This window comes from Lissotriton helveticus, chromosome 2_1, assembly GCF_964261635.1.
Source record: "Lissotriton helveticus chromosome 2_1, aLisHel1.1, whole genome shotgun sequence".
NCBI lineage: Eukaryota > Metazoa > Chordata > Amphibia > Caudata > Salamandridae > Lissotriton > Lissotriton helveticus.
The window spans coordinates 305,602,536-305,619,550 of NC_136059.1; the positions used below are offsets into that span (position 1 = coordinate 305,602,536).

Below are 17,015 nucleotides of genomic sequence, written 5' to 3' on the forward strand. Positions count from 1 at the left end.
ATTCTAAACCCTTGGCTACATGTTGCCCTTTACATAGGCCTTAATCCAGTTGAATTTGATTCCACAAGGACACATACTCCTTAATCGACTTCTCCCTGACCCCAGTACAAGTTAGAACCATTGCCCCAGGCCGAACTCGTTAGGTCAGTTCCCTCCCAGTGGCCGAGCAAGATAGCATCTAGGCTCAACCAGCCATAAAACCATTTGAGCACGCACACCTGCCATATCTCGCTCACATCTTTTCTCCACTCCTTTTCTTTACTTGCTTTATGATGGGGAGGTGACCGTTTTTATTGGGGGTCCAGAGATATCTGATGAAATGTTGGGCCTTGCCGGATGATTTGTTATGGGCAGCACGACATGAAATATGTACATGTCATCATGACTCTGCTTTTCTTTTGTAAACCAGTAACTATAAATGAAATACCACGAATTCAAGGAATGTTTTGCCCAAGGCTGAAAATCAGGTATAAAGAGAGAAGCCTGACTTCGTGAAGGTGTGCAGTCTCCTGAGAACATACCCGTATTGTACTTCTAGGACCCTGTTACCTTGGTTGCAGCCAATAAACTAATCTTTGACTTCACCTAGAAGACTCTGAGTTTCTGTAGGTCTGACTCAGGAGAACCCGAGGTCTCTGGGTGTTGATGCCCTGACACCGCTGGGTTACCGGTTCGGTACCGGTTCTTAAAAACCCAGTACCTCAATTGGCGCCCAACGTTTGGGGCGATTCCAGTGGTACCAGTCAGCCTGAAGATCGTGAGGAGCTTCGTGTGAAAATTCCGGAGGAGGGCCCAACCAACTCATCGACCCCTGCATGTCGACGTGGTCCGAAGGTCTTTGCTGCGAGGTTCCCCGCTTCCCGACGGCTACAAGGACTGCTGCCCTGGCTATCGCCCTGATGTTGGACCCTTGAAGTTTTCGGTAGAGCGAAACGCTGAGACGAGTCTTCTGGTGACGCCATCGATATTTTCAGTTAAGTATAAGTGGAGCGTCTCCCAGTCCTTAGTTGGACTTACTTTGTGGTATCTTTGAGATACAAAAGGTTTTTATTGGTACTTGCAAGCACCATAACCGAAGGACTCGTGTATTCACGAGAAATATCGTAATCGATAAATCCTTTGAAGTTTTGGAACTAGACTAGAGAGCGAGGATGCCTAGTCTTAGACTTGGGAATTTATTTTGTCTTGGTAGTAATAATAGGGACTCCCGATTGGAGGACTCATGTCCGGTTCCTCCAGTTGGAACTCCGACTTACGAGCTATATGTTAAACATGGGGTAGGCCCCATCGTTTACAACGAAGTATGGATTAAATACACTAGGAAAGATGGTGTTTTAAAATGGCCCCAATATGGTAGCTTTGATTCTGAAATCTTAGACAACCTTGAAGTTAAACTCTTCAAAAAGAAAGCCCGGCCGGCGATGTTTGACTCTTTCCGCTTATGGCGCAAAGAAGCCAAACAAAAAGAAATTAAATTAGCTAAGAAAAATAAGAGAGAAGGAGGACTTTCGGTAATGCAAGCTGCCGTGCAGTTTAAAGATAATGAAGAAGAGCAGATAAATGAGCAGTTGCACAGGCAACGTAAAATGGCAATAGATAAGTGTTATCCAGTTTTGCCGTCTCTTCAGCAAGAGGCAGCAAAAGAGCGTGAAAAAGACCCATTAATGTCGCAATTATTAACTTCACCACCCCCCTATGCGCAGAATGCCACAGCACCCCCGCAACCTTTAGTTGCACAAGCTGCGCCTCCTGCTCTTCCACAGCACCCACCAGCTGTTCTTCAGCTGGCTCCTACTTCTTCGGTGCAGCCTCCTCCAGGCCCACCGACCACTTCTGTTTCACCTGTGTTTTCTACGATTTTGCCTACTGTACTTTTTACATCTCCTAATGCTCCCTCTACGATTCTGCCTAGTACCACATCTATTTTCCCTTATACCTCTTCTGCCATCTCTACCCCCGCCTTATCTCACCCCGTTTCTCCATCTGTTTGTCCTTCAGTTTCACCTTCCATTCGGCAGAAAATGGCCAGCACTGTTACTAATCTTCTTTTACCTCTTTTCGGGTCGCCTGCTACGACCCCTAACATAGGAAGAAGACAGTTGCGAAGTCAACTGCCTGATTATCAAGAGAGAGATTCCCTGAATAGTTTAGCTCGGAAATGGGTCATGGACACTGCAAAATATGATGTACAGTCTGTCATGGAAGTCTTCCATCAATGGGAAGCAGCGACACAGAGATATGTTTTCGAACAGATGTGTGTCTTTCTTGGCGAGGATTTAGAAGACAATGATCAAGAATGCATCCCACAAGAGATGTGTCGTGTACGATTTAAGTTTGGAGAGGGTATGATTGTAGGTCCCGATGTGGAAAAGGCAGTTGAAATGTTATTATCATATCGAAGTAAGGGAAGCAGTTCCAGGTCACCATCGGAATCTAGTGCATCTAGTAGGAAAAAGGTACGACAATACCCTATGAGAGAAGTTCCCCCACAGTGGAGAGAGGGTGACGCGACCGCTGTCCCACCTGTCCTGCCACACTTTCACCGTGTATGGGTACATGTCCCATGGAAGCGAGCTGAAGTTTTAGCACTCAAACAAACATTACCAGATCCGCGTAAAAATCCTGCAGGGTACTATAAAGAATTGTTGCAAACTGCTGGGTCATGTATAATGAATTTGGCCGATATCGATATGTTATTTGGGAACGTTGTTCCACAGCCTTTATGGGGAAAAATTTGTCATGTAGATCATGACCAGGAATTAGGTGACACGTGGGCTAATATTACTGCTGCAGATGCACGACAAGTTGGTGGTGCCAAGCCTGAGCCTCTGATAGCAGAACTACCTGGTAGAATAGTAGATTACATGAAAACGATAATGCCTGCAATACGCGTAAATTGGGATAAGTTATCTGCATGCAAGCAAAAGAAAGAAGAAACTGTTTCAGATTTCTTCACCAGATTTGAAGAAACATTCATTGACCACAGCGGTCAAGATATGACCACAGAAGGTGGTCAGAGATTGTTTGTCGATAAATTTGTACACAATCTGCTTCCAGAATTGTGTAGGAAATTAAAAGATTCGGAAAGTTCTCGGGCAGTCTCATCTTCAGCCCAGATATTAGCTACCGCACAGTACTACGAGAATAGAGACAAAGATGAGAAAGATAAAGTAGAAAAGAAAACTAGAGAACTCAAAACGAAGGTTTTGCTACAGCAAGCCTATCCGCCACGTGGTGGTGGTAATCAAAATAATAATGGTCAGAATCACTACCAGAACACTTTTCAGCAGCCTCAACAATATCAGAGAAACTTGCAAAGATTCGATTACACTCAACCCCGCGTAGGTCCTAACCAGTGTTTATATTGCAAACAGGAGGGTCATTACAAGTATAACTGTCCTGCCCTACCACAACGTGCAAATGGAATTTCTGGTGTAAGAGGTCGTGGCAGTCAGCAAGCACCTAGAGGTAGAGGGCGTGGAAACGCCCCTCAGGACGCGCGTCCCCTTCCACCACAAAACTCTATGAACAGGTTTGATCAGCAAAATAACGTATCTGACAGGACAGCTCAATACTACGTTGATGAGTATTACACAGAAAATGAGCAGTGGGAAAATGAGGATTGCTAGGACAGCCATAGACGAAGAGAGGGAGTCGTTTCAGTTCCAGTAGATCAGAGCGGACCTTACGTTGAGGTGATTACATCAGGTGTGTCAGAACCTTTTCTGTTGGATACTGGTGCTACAAAGAGTTCTATTATGCACTCCAAACTCCCTGGCGCACCTTTGTCTGGCGAAATGAACGTTTCTGTAGGTTTTTCTGGCGCCCCAGTTAGAAATCCGATTTCTGACCCTTTATCTCTTTCTGTTGGTCCTTGTGAATTCGAAGCACCCCTTATTTTGACAACAGGTTGTGGTGAAAATTTGCTAGGATTAGATTTGCTAAAAAGATTGTATGCGACTTTGTACTGTTCTCCTTCAGGAGTACAACTTACTTTAGGTAAGAAAGTGGTTTCTCCCATGTATTTGTCGAGAAATGCACTTCCAGCAGAATTGTCGATTCTCCCAGATATTCTTTGGGCTACTGGTCCAAATGATGTAGGTCTTTTAGAAATTCCACCATATGTTGTAACATTGAAGTCGAATGTCAGAATGCCACGAATTCCCCAATACAGAATATCTAATGAGGGTGAAAGAGCTTTGCTAGCGATCGTTTACGAATTAATTGAGAAGGATGTGATTGAAGAAACACGAGGCAATGTTTGCAATAGTCCTGTTCTGCCTGTTTTAAAACGAACTGACCCTTCCCAGCCACCTGTGTACAGATTCGTGATTGACCTTAGAGAGGTGAATAAAATTGTTGTGCCACAATTCCCAGTCGTCCCCGACATTACCACATTATTGACTATGATTCCAGCCTCTGCCTCCTGGTTTTTGGTGATTGACCTGAAGAATGCTTTCTTCAGTATCCCGATTGCTGAGGAGAGCAGGGATATTTTTTCCTTTAGTTTAGGAGGTCGCAGCTTCCGCTTCAAACGCGCTCCTCAGGGCTACTGTGAAAGCCCCTCAATATACAGTCAAGCTCTAAAGGCCCAGCTTGACACAATTGTTTTGCCTAAAGGTGCCACTCTTGTACAGTACGTGGACGATTTGCTCATCGCTGCGGATACTGAGAAAATTTGTAAAATGGCCACGTTGTCATTATTGCGTCATCTATGTGATTTGCATCACAAGGTGTCACTTTCCAAGCTTCAATATTGCCGACAAGAAGTGACCTACTTAGGTCATCTCTTGTCGAAGGAGGGAAGGAAACTGACCCCAGAAAGAATTCAGGCAATAGCGAAATTGAATGTGCCAAGAACACAGAGAGAAGTACGTCCTTTCTTGGGCATTACATCGTACTGTAGACAGTGGATTCCAAATTTTTCGTTATTGGCCAAACCCTTGGTGGCATTAACGTGTAAAAATACACCCAATCCCATTCCTTGGTCTGAAGAGTGTCAGAAACGTTTTCTCGAATTACGCACAGCATTATGTTCGGCCCCTGTGTTAGGTAACCCCAACTACAGTAAGCCTTTCACATTATATGTCCACGAGAAGGAGGGCTGTGCATTGTCTGTGCTGACCCAGTTATACGGAGATAGACAGCGGCCATGCGCCTATTTTTCGTCAACTTTGGATCCGGTAGCACGAGCATTGCCAAGTTGTTTAAGGGCCACAGCAGCAGCAGCTGTTTCCATTCGACAGTCTGCTGGTCTAGTAATGAATAATACACTAATCGTGATGGTCCCGCATGCAGTAGACACATTGTTAAATAGGACCAAGACACAGCACTTAACTAGTGCTCGACTGTCCAGTTACGAATTGACGCTACTAGCGAGCCATGTGCACATAAAAAGGTGCAGTACCTTGAACCTAGCCACATTGTTACCAATTGCAGAGGAATCAGATGCTTCAGAACAGCACGATTGTTTCCTTAGAACAGAGGAAGAGACGAAAGGGAGAGTCGATTTGTTCGACACTCCTCTTGCTGAATGTGATGGTACATTATGGGTGGACGGTTCATGCTTTAAGCTCCCAAATGGTAACGTGACTACAGCATATGCTGTCACAACTTTGCACGCAGTCATTGAAACTGCGCGAATACCACATGGTTCAGCTCAAGCCGCTGAACTCGTGGCACTGACGAGAGCATGTGTGTTATCTAAAGGAATGAAAGTGACTGTCTATACCGACAGCCAGTATGCTTTTGGAGTGGCTCACAGTTTTGGACGATTGTGGAGAGAACGTGGGTTCCTGACTTCGCATGGAGCTAAGATTCAGCATGGTCAGTTGGTGAATGAGCTTCTTGAATCACTGACATTGCCCCTGCAAATAGCGATCGTAAAGTGTAACTTAAAATACGTGCTCGTGGTTGTTTGTGCCTTCTCAAGATGGGTAGAAGCCTATCCCCTAAAAGACAATACTGCCTTGCCTACAGCGAAAGCCCTTGCAAAAGAGTTCTTCCCCAGGTTCGGAATGCCTAGAATGGTCTGATCTGACAACGGAAGTGAATTTGTGGGTCGTGTGATGAAAAGAGTGTGTGAAGGGTTAGGCATTAGGCAGAAGTTCCACGCTGCAAATCACCCCCAATCAGCTGGATTAGTGGAATGTTACAATGGCACGCTTAAACTTAAATTGGCCAAAATCCAAGCGAGCACAGGTCTTAAATGGCCTGACGCTCTACCCTTAGCACTCCTATCCACCAGAATGACTGTGCATTCGCGAGTGAAACTCAGCCCCTATGAAATAATCTTTGGTCGGCCAGCCAACATATGGGGAGTGCCTAGGCCCACGAAGTTTAGCGAGCTGCAACACCCCATTTTGCTTGACTATTTGTATGAATTGACGGCTAAATTGCGTGTTTTATATCAACAGGTCCACAACAGGAAGGAGTATTATTCCTCCTGCAAAACTGGTCGTAAGGCGGCATTGGAGTAAATTACGGTTGGAAGACCTGCACCGTGTCCTCGCTGCAGAGCCATTAGATCCGTTCGTAACTGTTGATTCAGGTTACGATGGGTTCTGCGCCTGGATCTCTAAGGCGCTAGATGCGCTTATTCCTCTTACCGCCTGTATGACCAGTTTTAGAGACTCCAGCCCGTGGTACGATGGCGCCTTACGTGCACTCAAGGGTAACTGTAGGCGCGCAGAGAGGGCTTGGTGGAAGGCGTACGATATGGGGAAAAAAGCTATTTATCTCGCCTCCGTCAAATCTTACCATCGGGCTGTGTGCCGTGCTCGGGCTACTTACTACACTGCCGAAGTTGGCAACAGCCCTAATCCCTCGAAAACTATTTTTAAACTGATGAAGGATCTTCTAGCTAAACGCCCCGGTGCTCCGACGATTGGCTCTACCGCGCACTGTGAGGCCCTTGCGGTGTTCTTTCAGGATAAGGTCCAAAACATCTACAAGACCTTTCCATCTACAGGGCCCCCAGTGGAGTCTCCGACTAACATCTTTGGAGACACTGCCTTGCACGCGCTGCCCCTGTTGACATCTGAAGGGTTTGACATCTTGGCAAAGCAGGTGAAATCTGGGTCCCCCGCTGACCCCCTTAGTTCGGCTGTTTTCAGAGACCAGTCGTTCGTGGGTCGGACCGTGGTACACTCCTTGATCAACACCTCGTTGGAGTCTGGCACGGTTCCCCTTAGTTGGAAGCGGGCGGTGGTTTCCCCCATTTTAAAGAAACCCTCTCTTGACCCAGATAAGCCCGAAAATTTTCGGCCTATCTCTTTGCTCCCTTGGCCTACCAAAGTAATGGAGGCCCACGTCAACAAAGTTCTTTTGGCCCACCTCACCCAGGTCAATATCTTGGACCCCACCCAGAACGGCTTCCGTGCTGGTCACAGCACGGAGACCGCCCTTCTCTCCATGGCTGAACACCTTCGCACAGTGATGGATGCGGGGCAGACAGCGGCGCTCGTTTTATTAGACCTGAGCGCCGCATTCGATACTGTATCCCATCCCATCCTGTTGCATCGCCTGGAGGAGATCGGGCTGGGTGGCTCTGCCCTCCAGTGGTTTCGCTCCTTCCTGAACGATCGTTTCTTTAGCGTTGCCCTGCCACCGTTCCAGTCCCAATTCCATCCTCTGAGACAGGGGGTCCCGCAAGGCTCCTCGCTGAGTCCCACGTTGTTCAATCTTTACGTGAGACCGCTGGCTGAGATCGTCAAGCAATGGGACATGACCATGGTCTCGTATGCTGACGACACTCAGCTAGCGGTAACGATCAGCGGGGATGCGGACCGGGACGCCCCCAGGTTTCAGAGTGGTCTTAGGGCGGTGGCAAGCTGGATGAAGAACAACTGTCTCCAGCTCAACGCTAAGAAAACAGAGATCATGATCGTCGGTAGGAGGGCGGAACTGTGGGGGGACAAGTGGTGGCCCATTGAACTGGGGCCGGTCCCTCGCCCGGTCACTGAACTAAAGAACCTGGGAGTTTGGATGGACCCTGCTCTTAGTTTTGTGGTCCATTCGAAGAAAATCGCGGCATGCTGTTTTGGTATCTTGCGGTCGCTGCGTCCCATCTTGAAGTTCTTTGACCGTGGCACCAGGCAGCTGATAGTCCAGGCTACTGTGTTATCTCGCCTGGACTATGCAAGCTCTCTCCTGGTAGGGACCAATGTGGCTGAGACCATCCGCCTCCAACGCGTGCAGAACGCTGCCGCGAGAGCCATTGTTGGTCTACCCCGAACGAGCTCTGTCTCTGGTGCCCTGAGATCACTGCATTGGCTCCCCATCAAATCACGCATCCAGTTTAAGGTGTTGTGTTTGGCGTTTAAGATCTTGAGGGGAGTAGGCCCACCAATTCTTGCAGATCTTCTGTCGTGGTATGTTCCTTCCCGCTCTTTGAGATCCGGAGGTCAAGCCCTCGCTGTGATCCCTCGATACAGGCTGTGTCGGGTCGGTGGCTGTTCTTTCCGGGTCAGGGCGGCTGAGCTTTGGAACTCCCTCCCAGCGGACCTGCGGCTTTTAGATGATCTTTTGGCTTTCCGCAAAGCTTTGAAAACTTTCCTTTTTTAATTCCCTCTGTTTCTTTGTTGTGTTTCCGGTAACTGTTGCACATTTCCTGTCATGCGCCAGGACGCCCCTTAGCTGGGGCAGCTGTGCGCAATACAAATGTGCATAACATAACATAACATAACACCTTGCCTCCGGTCTCTGAGACACCGGGTCACTCCATTGACCCCGGTTCCTGGGTGCTTGTCCGCAACTTTCAAAGAACAAGAAACGACCAGCCCAGATGGACCGGGCCTCACCTCGTCCTCCTGTCTACAAGGTCGGCTGTTAGGGTGGAGGGGAAGGCCAATTGGATCCACGGGATCCATTGTAAGAAGATACCCTTCCCTCTGCCACATGACCAATGGGTCCGGAAAGGAGGCACTGACTCAGAGCGCACAACTGATGAACGTGTAAAAGAAGCTAACCCTGATTGTAAGAGTGAGAACATTTTCCAAGAAACTGTGCCACCACCAGAACAATTGAACTCTGTGGAACCTGAGCTACTATTTCTGGACCAGACAGTACCCGGGAAAAGACGCTACAATTTACGACCAAGAAAAACAGACTAAAGTAAAAGTGATTTCTTTTATGATCCGAGAGAAAAACCTGTGGACTAATACAAAAATGTGTGTTTCCGCAAATCCTATTTTTGAAAGTGCAGATCTCCCATCTAGGTAACTTGCTTATTTATTTATTTTTTTTCAAACCGCCATCCGGGTTCCACTGCTAGGGTCGCGGTTGATTAAAGACTTTTGGGTGCAGCTGACGACGTTAGGTCGCTGGTTCCGGTTGGTCCAAGGGAGCTGCCCTAGACTGACGGAAGCATCCTTTAGCAGAGACAACCTACCACCGCGGGCAGCACCTTAGAGAGGATGGAGTTTCCTGATGTGGAGAGGCCTGCCAAACAAATGAACTTTAAGCAGAGATTTTTTAACACGATGACGAAGAAAAGTTTTATAATAGTGTGTATTTTTATGCTATTCAGCGTAATGGTCTTTTTGATAAGCTATGTTTTATTCTCTTTTCATGTGACATTTGCGCCCACTACATCACCCATACCTCCTCCTACTGTTTCCTCTCATTCTTTCCACCCTCTGCCTAACCACGAATCAAATAGGAGATTAGAATTCATCAATAACTCCTTCGTTCAGTTATTACACCAACACCAACTTGTAATGAACACAACTAACTGTTGGGTGTGTGGTCTCATGCCCCACACCACGGATAGAGGTATCCCCTATTTGGTCCTGCCATTTAGTCACAATGGGTCAGTATGGGCATATAGGACAATGTTCATATATGCACGAGAAATCCAACCCCTACGTTCTGTAAAAGACAACCTCAAGACTAGCGCCCTAGTCAAAGGTATAGTTGACATGATCAAGGAAGTAACTTCTTACGAAGATACCCCGGATGATGAGATACTTGCATATGTAGGTTGGAATGTGACCGGATATGGCACTACATTAAGTGAGAAACAGCAAGCCAAGAGATCGTCCCCCATCTGGATCGTACCCCATCAAGGTCACCTGTGTCTGCAAGGTATTGGCAAGAATCCCAGAGCTCAGCTAGGGAAGAGTGTCTGTACAGAAACATATGTTTTTGGATCTCAGACTTCCCCTGCGTTTTTAGCCGCTAAGGGTACTTATTTCATCTGCCATGATAGAGCCTATACATGGTTGCCCCCTGACTTCTCGGGCTCATGTTTTGTTTCATTCCTGTTACCTCCCACCTACACAGCAGCGGCGGATTACCATCGGACAAGGGTAGTTAGAGGTGTTTTGAGTAAAGAAGACACTGCAGGTCAAGAATTCGGTGACTTTGCAATGGGTTTTCTGCCGTTCTGGGGAGCCATGGCTATCAGCAGAAACATAAGGCAATTGACAAGGGTAGTTGAGTCCACCGTGACTGAAACTGCTGGTGCCCTTAGTAACCTGACTGCTGAGCTCCAGTCGGATCGACTTATGACCCTTCAGAACCGGGTCGCTTTGGATGTAATACTTGCGGACCGAGGTGGAGTATGCAAATTGATCCAGTCCAGTTGTTGCATTTTCATTCCAGATAATGCTCCGACAGTGTACAGGGCCATCTCCAAACTACATAAGATTTCCGAATCTATTCATGTGGATAAAGGAGATTGGTCGTTAATGGGATGGTTCTGGGAACTGATATCTGCCTGGGGATGGAAAATTCTGATGGTCATTGGGATGGTCTTAGCCATTCTTTTCCTGTTCTGTCTATGCATACAGTGTGCTCCTGCAATATGTGGCCTCTGTGCTACATCATGTGTAAGGAAGCCTGTGTCAAGAAATGAACTCAGCACTAGAATGATGTTGCAGCAACATCTCAATGACTTTAGGAATATAGATCTGGACTCAGATTAACATGAGGATAGATTAATTGCCTATGTAAGGGCAAAAGGAGGGTCTGTGGTTCTGAAAATCTGGATTCATATAATAGTACTGGACTCGAGAATAAAAACTTCGTCGAAATAGGACGAATTTGGTATCAAAAGACCGAGAATGACGAGTACATCAAGTACATGTATTTTCGGCGTATTCGAGTGACGATTTCACCTCGAAATCGTCATTTACATTCTAAACCCTTGGCTACATGTTGCCCTTTACATAGGCCTTAATCCAGTTGAATTTGATTCCACAAGGACACATACTCCTTAATCGACTTCTCCCTGACCCCAGTACAAGTTAGAACCATTGCCCCAGGCCGAACTCGTTAGGTCAGTTCCCTCCCAGTGGCCGAGCAAGATAGCATCTAGGCTCAACCAGCCATAAAACCATTTGAGCACGCACACCTGCCATATCTCGCTCACATCTTTTCTCCACTCCTTTTCTTTACTTGCTTTATGATGGGGAGGTGACCGTTTTTATTGGGGGTCCAGCGATATCTGATGAAATGTTGGGCCTTGCCGGATGATTTGTTATGGGCAGCACGACATGAAATATGTACATGTCATCATGACTCTGCTTTTCTTTTGTAAACCAGTAACTATAAATGAAATACCACGAATTCAAGGAATGTTTTGCCCAAGGCTGAAAATCAGGTATAAAGAGAGAAGCCTGACTTCGTGAAGGTGTGCAGTCTCCTGAGAACATACCTGTATTGTACTTCTAGGACCCTGTTACCTTGGTTGCAGCCAATAAACTAATCTTTGACTTCACCTAGAAGACTCTGAGTTTCTGTAGGTCTGACTCAGGAGAACCCGAGGTCTCTGGGTGTTGATGCCCTGACACCGCTGGGTTACCGGTTCGGTGCCGGTTCTTAAAAACCCAGTACCTCACTGGTACTGGCATTTCGCAGCACTAGCAGGACAGTGATGGCCTCTTGAGAAATATCTTAGGCCCTTGCACTGATATTTTCTTTTTTGTTTCAAAATTAAGCACTGTATGACCTGGGAGTGAGGATTACTATGCAAATATATTGTGCTAATAAACTGTAGCGAGTTATGATATGAATTTAGGCCTTTAATAAAGCTGCAAAGAGCTAGGCATAGCGCCAGGACTTTAAGTGGGCCGGGTCTCACCGGTGCTGAACACCGGCAGTTTTTTAAAGGGGGCCTCGAAACGGGTCTCTATCGGGCCTCTATCGAGCCCTGGGACAGGCGGTCCTTTTTTCCCGGACTGCAGTGAGAGCCGTCTGCTGTCACTGCAGTGCGGAAAAATGTGCCAGGGCGCAAAACAGCCCGATAGAGACCCGTTTCGAGACAGCAGGCACATCGATTGCGCTGTCCACACTGTGGAGAAGTTATGGCATGACGTCACACCAGGTGAGCATTGTGGAGGAAGGGAAATCCTTTAAAGAGTCATTTTCTCTCTGGATTTCCCTTCTCTTTCTGAAACTCAGGAGCAGCAACATTGTCATGGGGTCACCAAGGCTTTAAGTGGAAGCTTTTTCAATATTACTACAATCCATAGTTGCAGCTTATTTATCTTATGCAACTAATAACCATTGACAAAGCCAATAGGCCTTACTTGTTGTACGTAAGATGTGACTTGTTGCATGATATATCTGGATGCACTGACAGTAACAGCAAATACAAGTTGGGCGGCACACTATGCTAACCACAGACTTTTAGTGTAAGTGTTTTAAAGCCACACCCACAATTATATTGGCCACGCCCCTTCGAGAGACCCCCCAGTTTTTTCATCCCACTTAAAGCCCTGCATAGCGCTATACGAAATTAAGTAATACAAAAGTAGGTAAAAAGAAAAATCATGAAACACGCGAACCATCTCATCTTTACAGTACGCTTTATGATTTTTAGTATTAATCACTTCAGTTCATGACAAAAATGCAGAACTTGATATTTAAATCTATGCTCACTTATCCACTCGCTGCTAAATCTTCGCCCAAAGGAAACGTAAATGCCAGAATGAATCAGAATAAATATAAATGTGTCAAACATTCAGCCGAAGAAATAATTAGAAATCTCATGAATTGTAATGAATCTTGAAGTCACATTTGTCAATTACAGTGCCTGTTTGCATACAGTTCGGCGTTCAGCAGTGGGAGAGCACAGATGGCCGCCTCGCCTGATCAGTTTGTACTTACCCTTTGGCCAGGGTTGCTATGCCAACGTCAGTGAGCTTCATTCCTACACCTACAGGAAAGGAAGGAAAGCAGAGTTTTACATCTCATCCGGGAGTGCCGCTGCTTGGTAACACAGGCCTTTCTTTCGTGCACACCTCTGCAATGTCTCGCAACAAGTTAGCTCATCAGACAATGCATTGGGGACAAATAACATTTATTGTATTTGCAAATGTAACATTTTTAATATCTTTGGCGTTAACCTTTTAATTTTACATTTAAAAAAAATATATATATACTTACTTCTAGAGGCCTTCTGCCAACCTTCTTTATCCATTGGTCTGTTGCGTCATACTCTTTTCTCTTGCACCCACTACAGGATTTGCAGCATGAGGCATGGGTCAGCCCACTTCAGCCATTGGCTAACTTCACTGTGAGTGACGGAATTCTGCCCTTTCACAAAGAGCATATCCACACATTAAGACAGGGACTTTTATAATTATGATTAGGTTTTTGTAGCGCGCACAGCTACTCAGGTGAGTGCCCAGGTGCTAACTCAGGTGAGTGCCCAGGTGCTAACTGCTAGTTTTAAGGCTCTGTTCACAGCAACTTTCATCTTTGAAGATGGCAATGTGTGCTTTTTCAGTCCCAATTTATTCTTTAGCCACTGTTTATTTATTTTTGTGGATTGATGAGCACCTGGCAGCTTCCACAACAGTAAAATTTTGCAAAAACTATGACAAAACAAGTATCGACAAAGCCAAAAAGCTGGCAGCCAAATCAAGATTTTCTTTACCAATCCTTGTTTAGCTAGAGGATGGTTTCTTCCTGGGGTGGTGAGGTGGGATCATAAAGCTGAGAGGATAGGGCATTCTCATTAATCATCAACAGAGACTGACCACTGAAGTCGCAGCAGTTGTTCTCAACGAAGCAGATTCCGTATTGCTACCACCATTGTCGCTGGTTTAATTTGCACCGGTCTTCTTTTGTATTGTTTGAGGCCGTGCACACTATGTAAACTCAATTCTGGCAATTCAAACCACACGATTATGAAGTCTGTAGCTAATGGCAAAGAAATGAGCTGCCTCTTTGGATTAACTGTTTCAAAGTTTTTAAAAGTAACTATTTTTTTTGGGCTCCTCTGGGAGAAACTAATTTACAACAGCAGCCTCTCCCAGTCGCTTCAGCAAAGAATAACAAACACTACTCTTCCAACAGCAATCTGTCCCTGGGTATTCTTCCAGGTGCTGTACCTATCTGAAGGATGATCCAGGCATGCCACTCTAGCCATCTTTCCTACTCCGGCACTCCCTCATTCCGGACAATAGAGTTCCCTTTGCATCATCTCCTACCGCTCAATACATTCCACTAGCCTCACTTATCCACTCACTTTATCCTTACTTCTGGGTGCCGCTCGTTTAGAGGTTTCTTGTCCTGTGAGTCCTGCCCTTTGCTACAGGAGTAGCTACCAAGACTGTCTGCTGCCTTTTGGTTCCAGCGCGAGGTAAAGACCAGCTCCGTGGCCGCAGAGGAGGTGAGAGGCACGGCCCCCGGGACTGCGAGGACCAGCATTCACCACCTACAGCTGGGTCCTCTTCCCGCGTGAGCCGCGCCCCCTCCCAGTGCCACGTCTCCAGTAATTCACTCTTTACCTCTTGCGGCCCCCGCTACGCGGGTGCCGCTCGTTTAGAGGTTTCTTGTCCTGTGAGTCCTGCCCTTTGCTACAGGAGTAGCTACCAAGACTGTCTGCTGCCTTTTGGTTCCAGCGCGAGGTAAAGACCAGCTCCGTGGCCGCAGAGGAGGTGAGAGGCGCGGCCCCCGGGACTGCGAGGACCAGCATTCACCACCTACAGCTGGGTCCTCTTCCCGCGTGAGCCGCGCCCCCTCCCAGTGCCACGCCTCCAGTAAATCACTCTTTACCTCTCGCGGCCCCCGCTACGCGGGAGCCGCTCGTTTAGAGGTTTCTTGTCCTGTGAGTCCTGCCCTTTGCTACAGGAGTAGCTACCAAGACTGTCTGCTGCCTTTTGGTTCCAGCGCGAGGTAAAGACCAGCTCCGTGGCCGCTGAGGAGGTGAGAGGCGCGGCCCCCGGGACTGCGAGGACCAGCATTCACCAACTACAGCTGGGTCCTCTTCCCGTGTGAGCCGCGCCCCCTCCCAGTGCCACGCCTCCAGTAAATCACTCTTTACCTCTCGCGGCCCCCGCTACGCGGGGGCCGCTCGTTTAGAGGTTTCTTGTCCTGTGAGTCCTGCCCTTTGCTACAGGAGTAGCTACCAAGACTGTCTGCTGCCTTTTGGTTCCAGCGCGAGGTAAAGACCAGCTCCGTGGCCGCAGAGGAGGTGAGTGGCGCGGCCCCCGGGACTGCGAGGACCAGCATTCACCACCTACAGCTGGGTCCTCTTCCCGCGTGAGCCGAGCCCCCTCCCAGTGCCACGCCTCCAGTAAATCACTCTTTACCTCTCGCGGCCCCCGCTACGCGGGAGCCGCTCGTTTAGAGGTTTCTTGTCTTGTGAGTCCTGCCCTTTGCTACAGGAGTAGCTACCAAGACTGTCTGCTGCCTTTTGGTTCCAGCGCGAGGTAAAGACCAGCTCCGTGGCCGCAGAGGAGGTGAGAGGCGCGGCCCCCGGGACTGCGAGGACCAGCATTCACCACCTACAGCTGGGTCCTCTTCCCGCGTGAGCCGCGCCCCCTCCCAGTGCCACGCCTCCTCTTTTCCAAATCGAACTTAAGTAAGCCCAGTAACGCGCATCGCGGGACGCGCGTGGGTCGTAGCCCGGGGCGAAGCCCGGGCCAAGGGCGGGCCCGTTGTTGCCCGTTAGTGCCCAGTAGATACCGGTCCAGGCCACCCCCCTTGCTTCCTATTGCCAATTCTTCTATCTTACAGCACACAGGGTTTTTTTTTTTTTTATGTCCATCATGCCTGGTAGAACCAGAAGTAAAACCAAAACTGCCCTAGCTGTAGCTCAAATCACTGGACCGATAGACCAATTTATCTCACGGACCAACGAGGCAATTGATCATAGTATCTCTCTTCTGGAATGTAGAGTGTCTCTGGACCTCATGAAAGCAAAACGCTCGTCCTTGGGTCTTTTAGCAACTGTGGTATCCCCCATCCAGCAAACCCTACCTACCTCTTCCCCTCCCTTACCTGTGCCTGTTGCTGATACCAATACATTCCCATGTACAGTTGATTTATCAGTAACTCAATCAGAGTCCGAATCATTATTATCAGATGACCTAGAGGTCACCCCGGATCTAGAAGCCTGTCAAACACTCGAAAGACCAGATTCAACCATAGATAATCATCTTCGAGGAGTAAGGGAAGGAGCTATTCCCAAACAAGGTAACATGTATCCATCTGATAATACAGTAGCTCCTGTCATCCCTACGGGACATGAGAGGGAATCCGGGAGGGATCGATCCAAACAGTCAACGCAACCCGCACAATTAATGACAATTACTTCAACAGAAAACAATTTCTTACTTCCTCCTATTCTCATCGAGGACACAGATAACCCCTGCAAAATATGTAAAACTACATCCCAAATACTAACCTCAATTAAAGACCTTCTTTCTCAGCAGCTGAAACCTATACAAATTAGTATAAGGAACCTGGAAGCTCAATTAGCAATCCTATCATGTACATATTCCAGCATAAATCCACATATAGCTAATCAAGGGACAGGAAACGTTATTCACCCCCCAAAAGTATCTCACCAACCACAATCAGCTATAGCAATAAAACAACCTGTCCCGATTATCCCACCCTCTCAAAAACCAAAACATAGTGTTCCAACACAAAAACTGCAAGATTTAATGCCTAGTGTACAAAAGCCCAATACCACTATGGAGCTGCCCCAACACACGCCCAGCACAGGTCCGGTAAAAACAGGAATAACTGGGAAAACAGCAGGCAGTGTAACCATA

At 47.3% G+C, this 17,015-nt stretch overlaps 1 protein-coding gene across 1 annotated transcript in view; it reads right to left on the minus strand.

Annotated features, from left to right (window-relative positions):
• Positions 1-17,015, minus strand: part of ALPK2 (alpha kinase 2) — a 224,404-nt gene that overhangs the window by 37,605 nt on the left and 169,784 nt on the right. Inside the window, exon 10 of the mRNA XM_078674891.1 lies at positions 13,114-13,162. Within this exon, the coding sequence (XP_078531017.1) occupies positions 13,114-13,162 (49 nt within the window). The remainder of the gene's footprint in view (positions 1-13,113; positions 13,163-17,015) is intronic.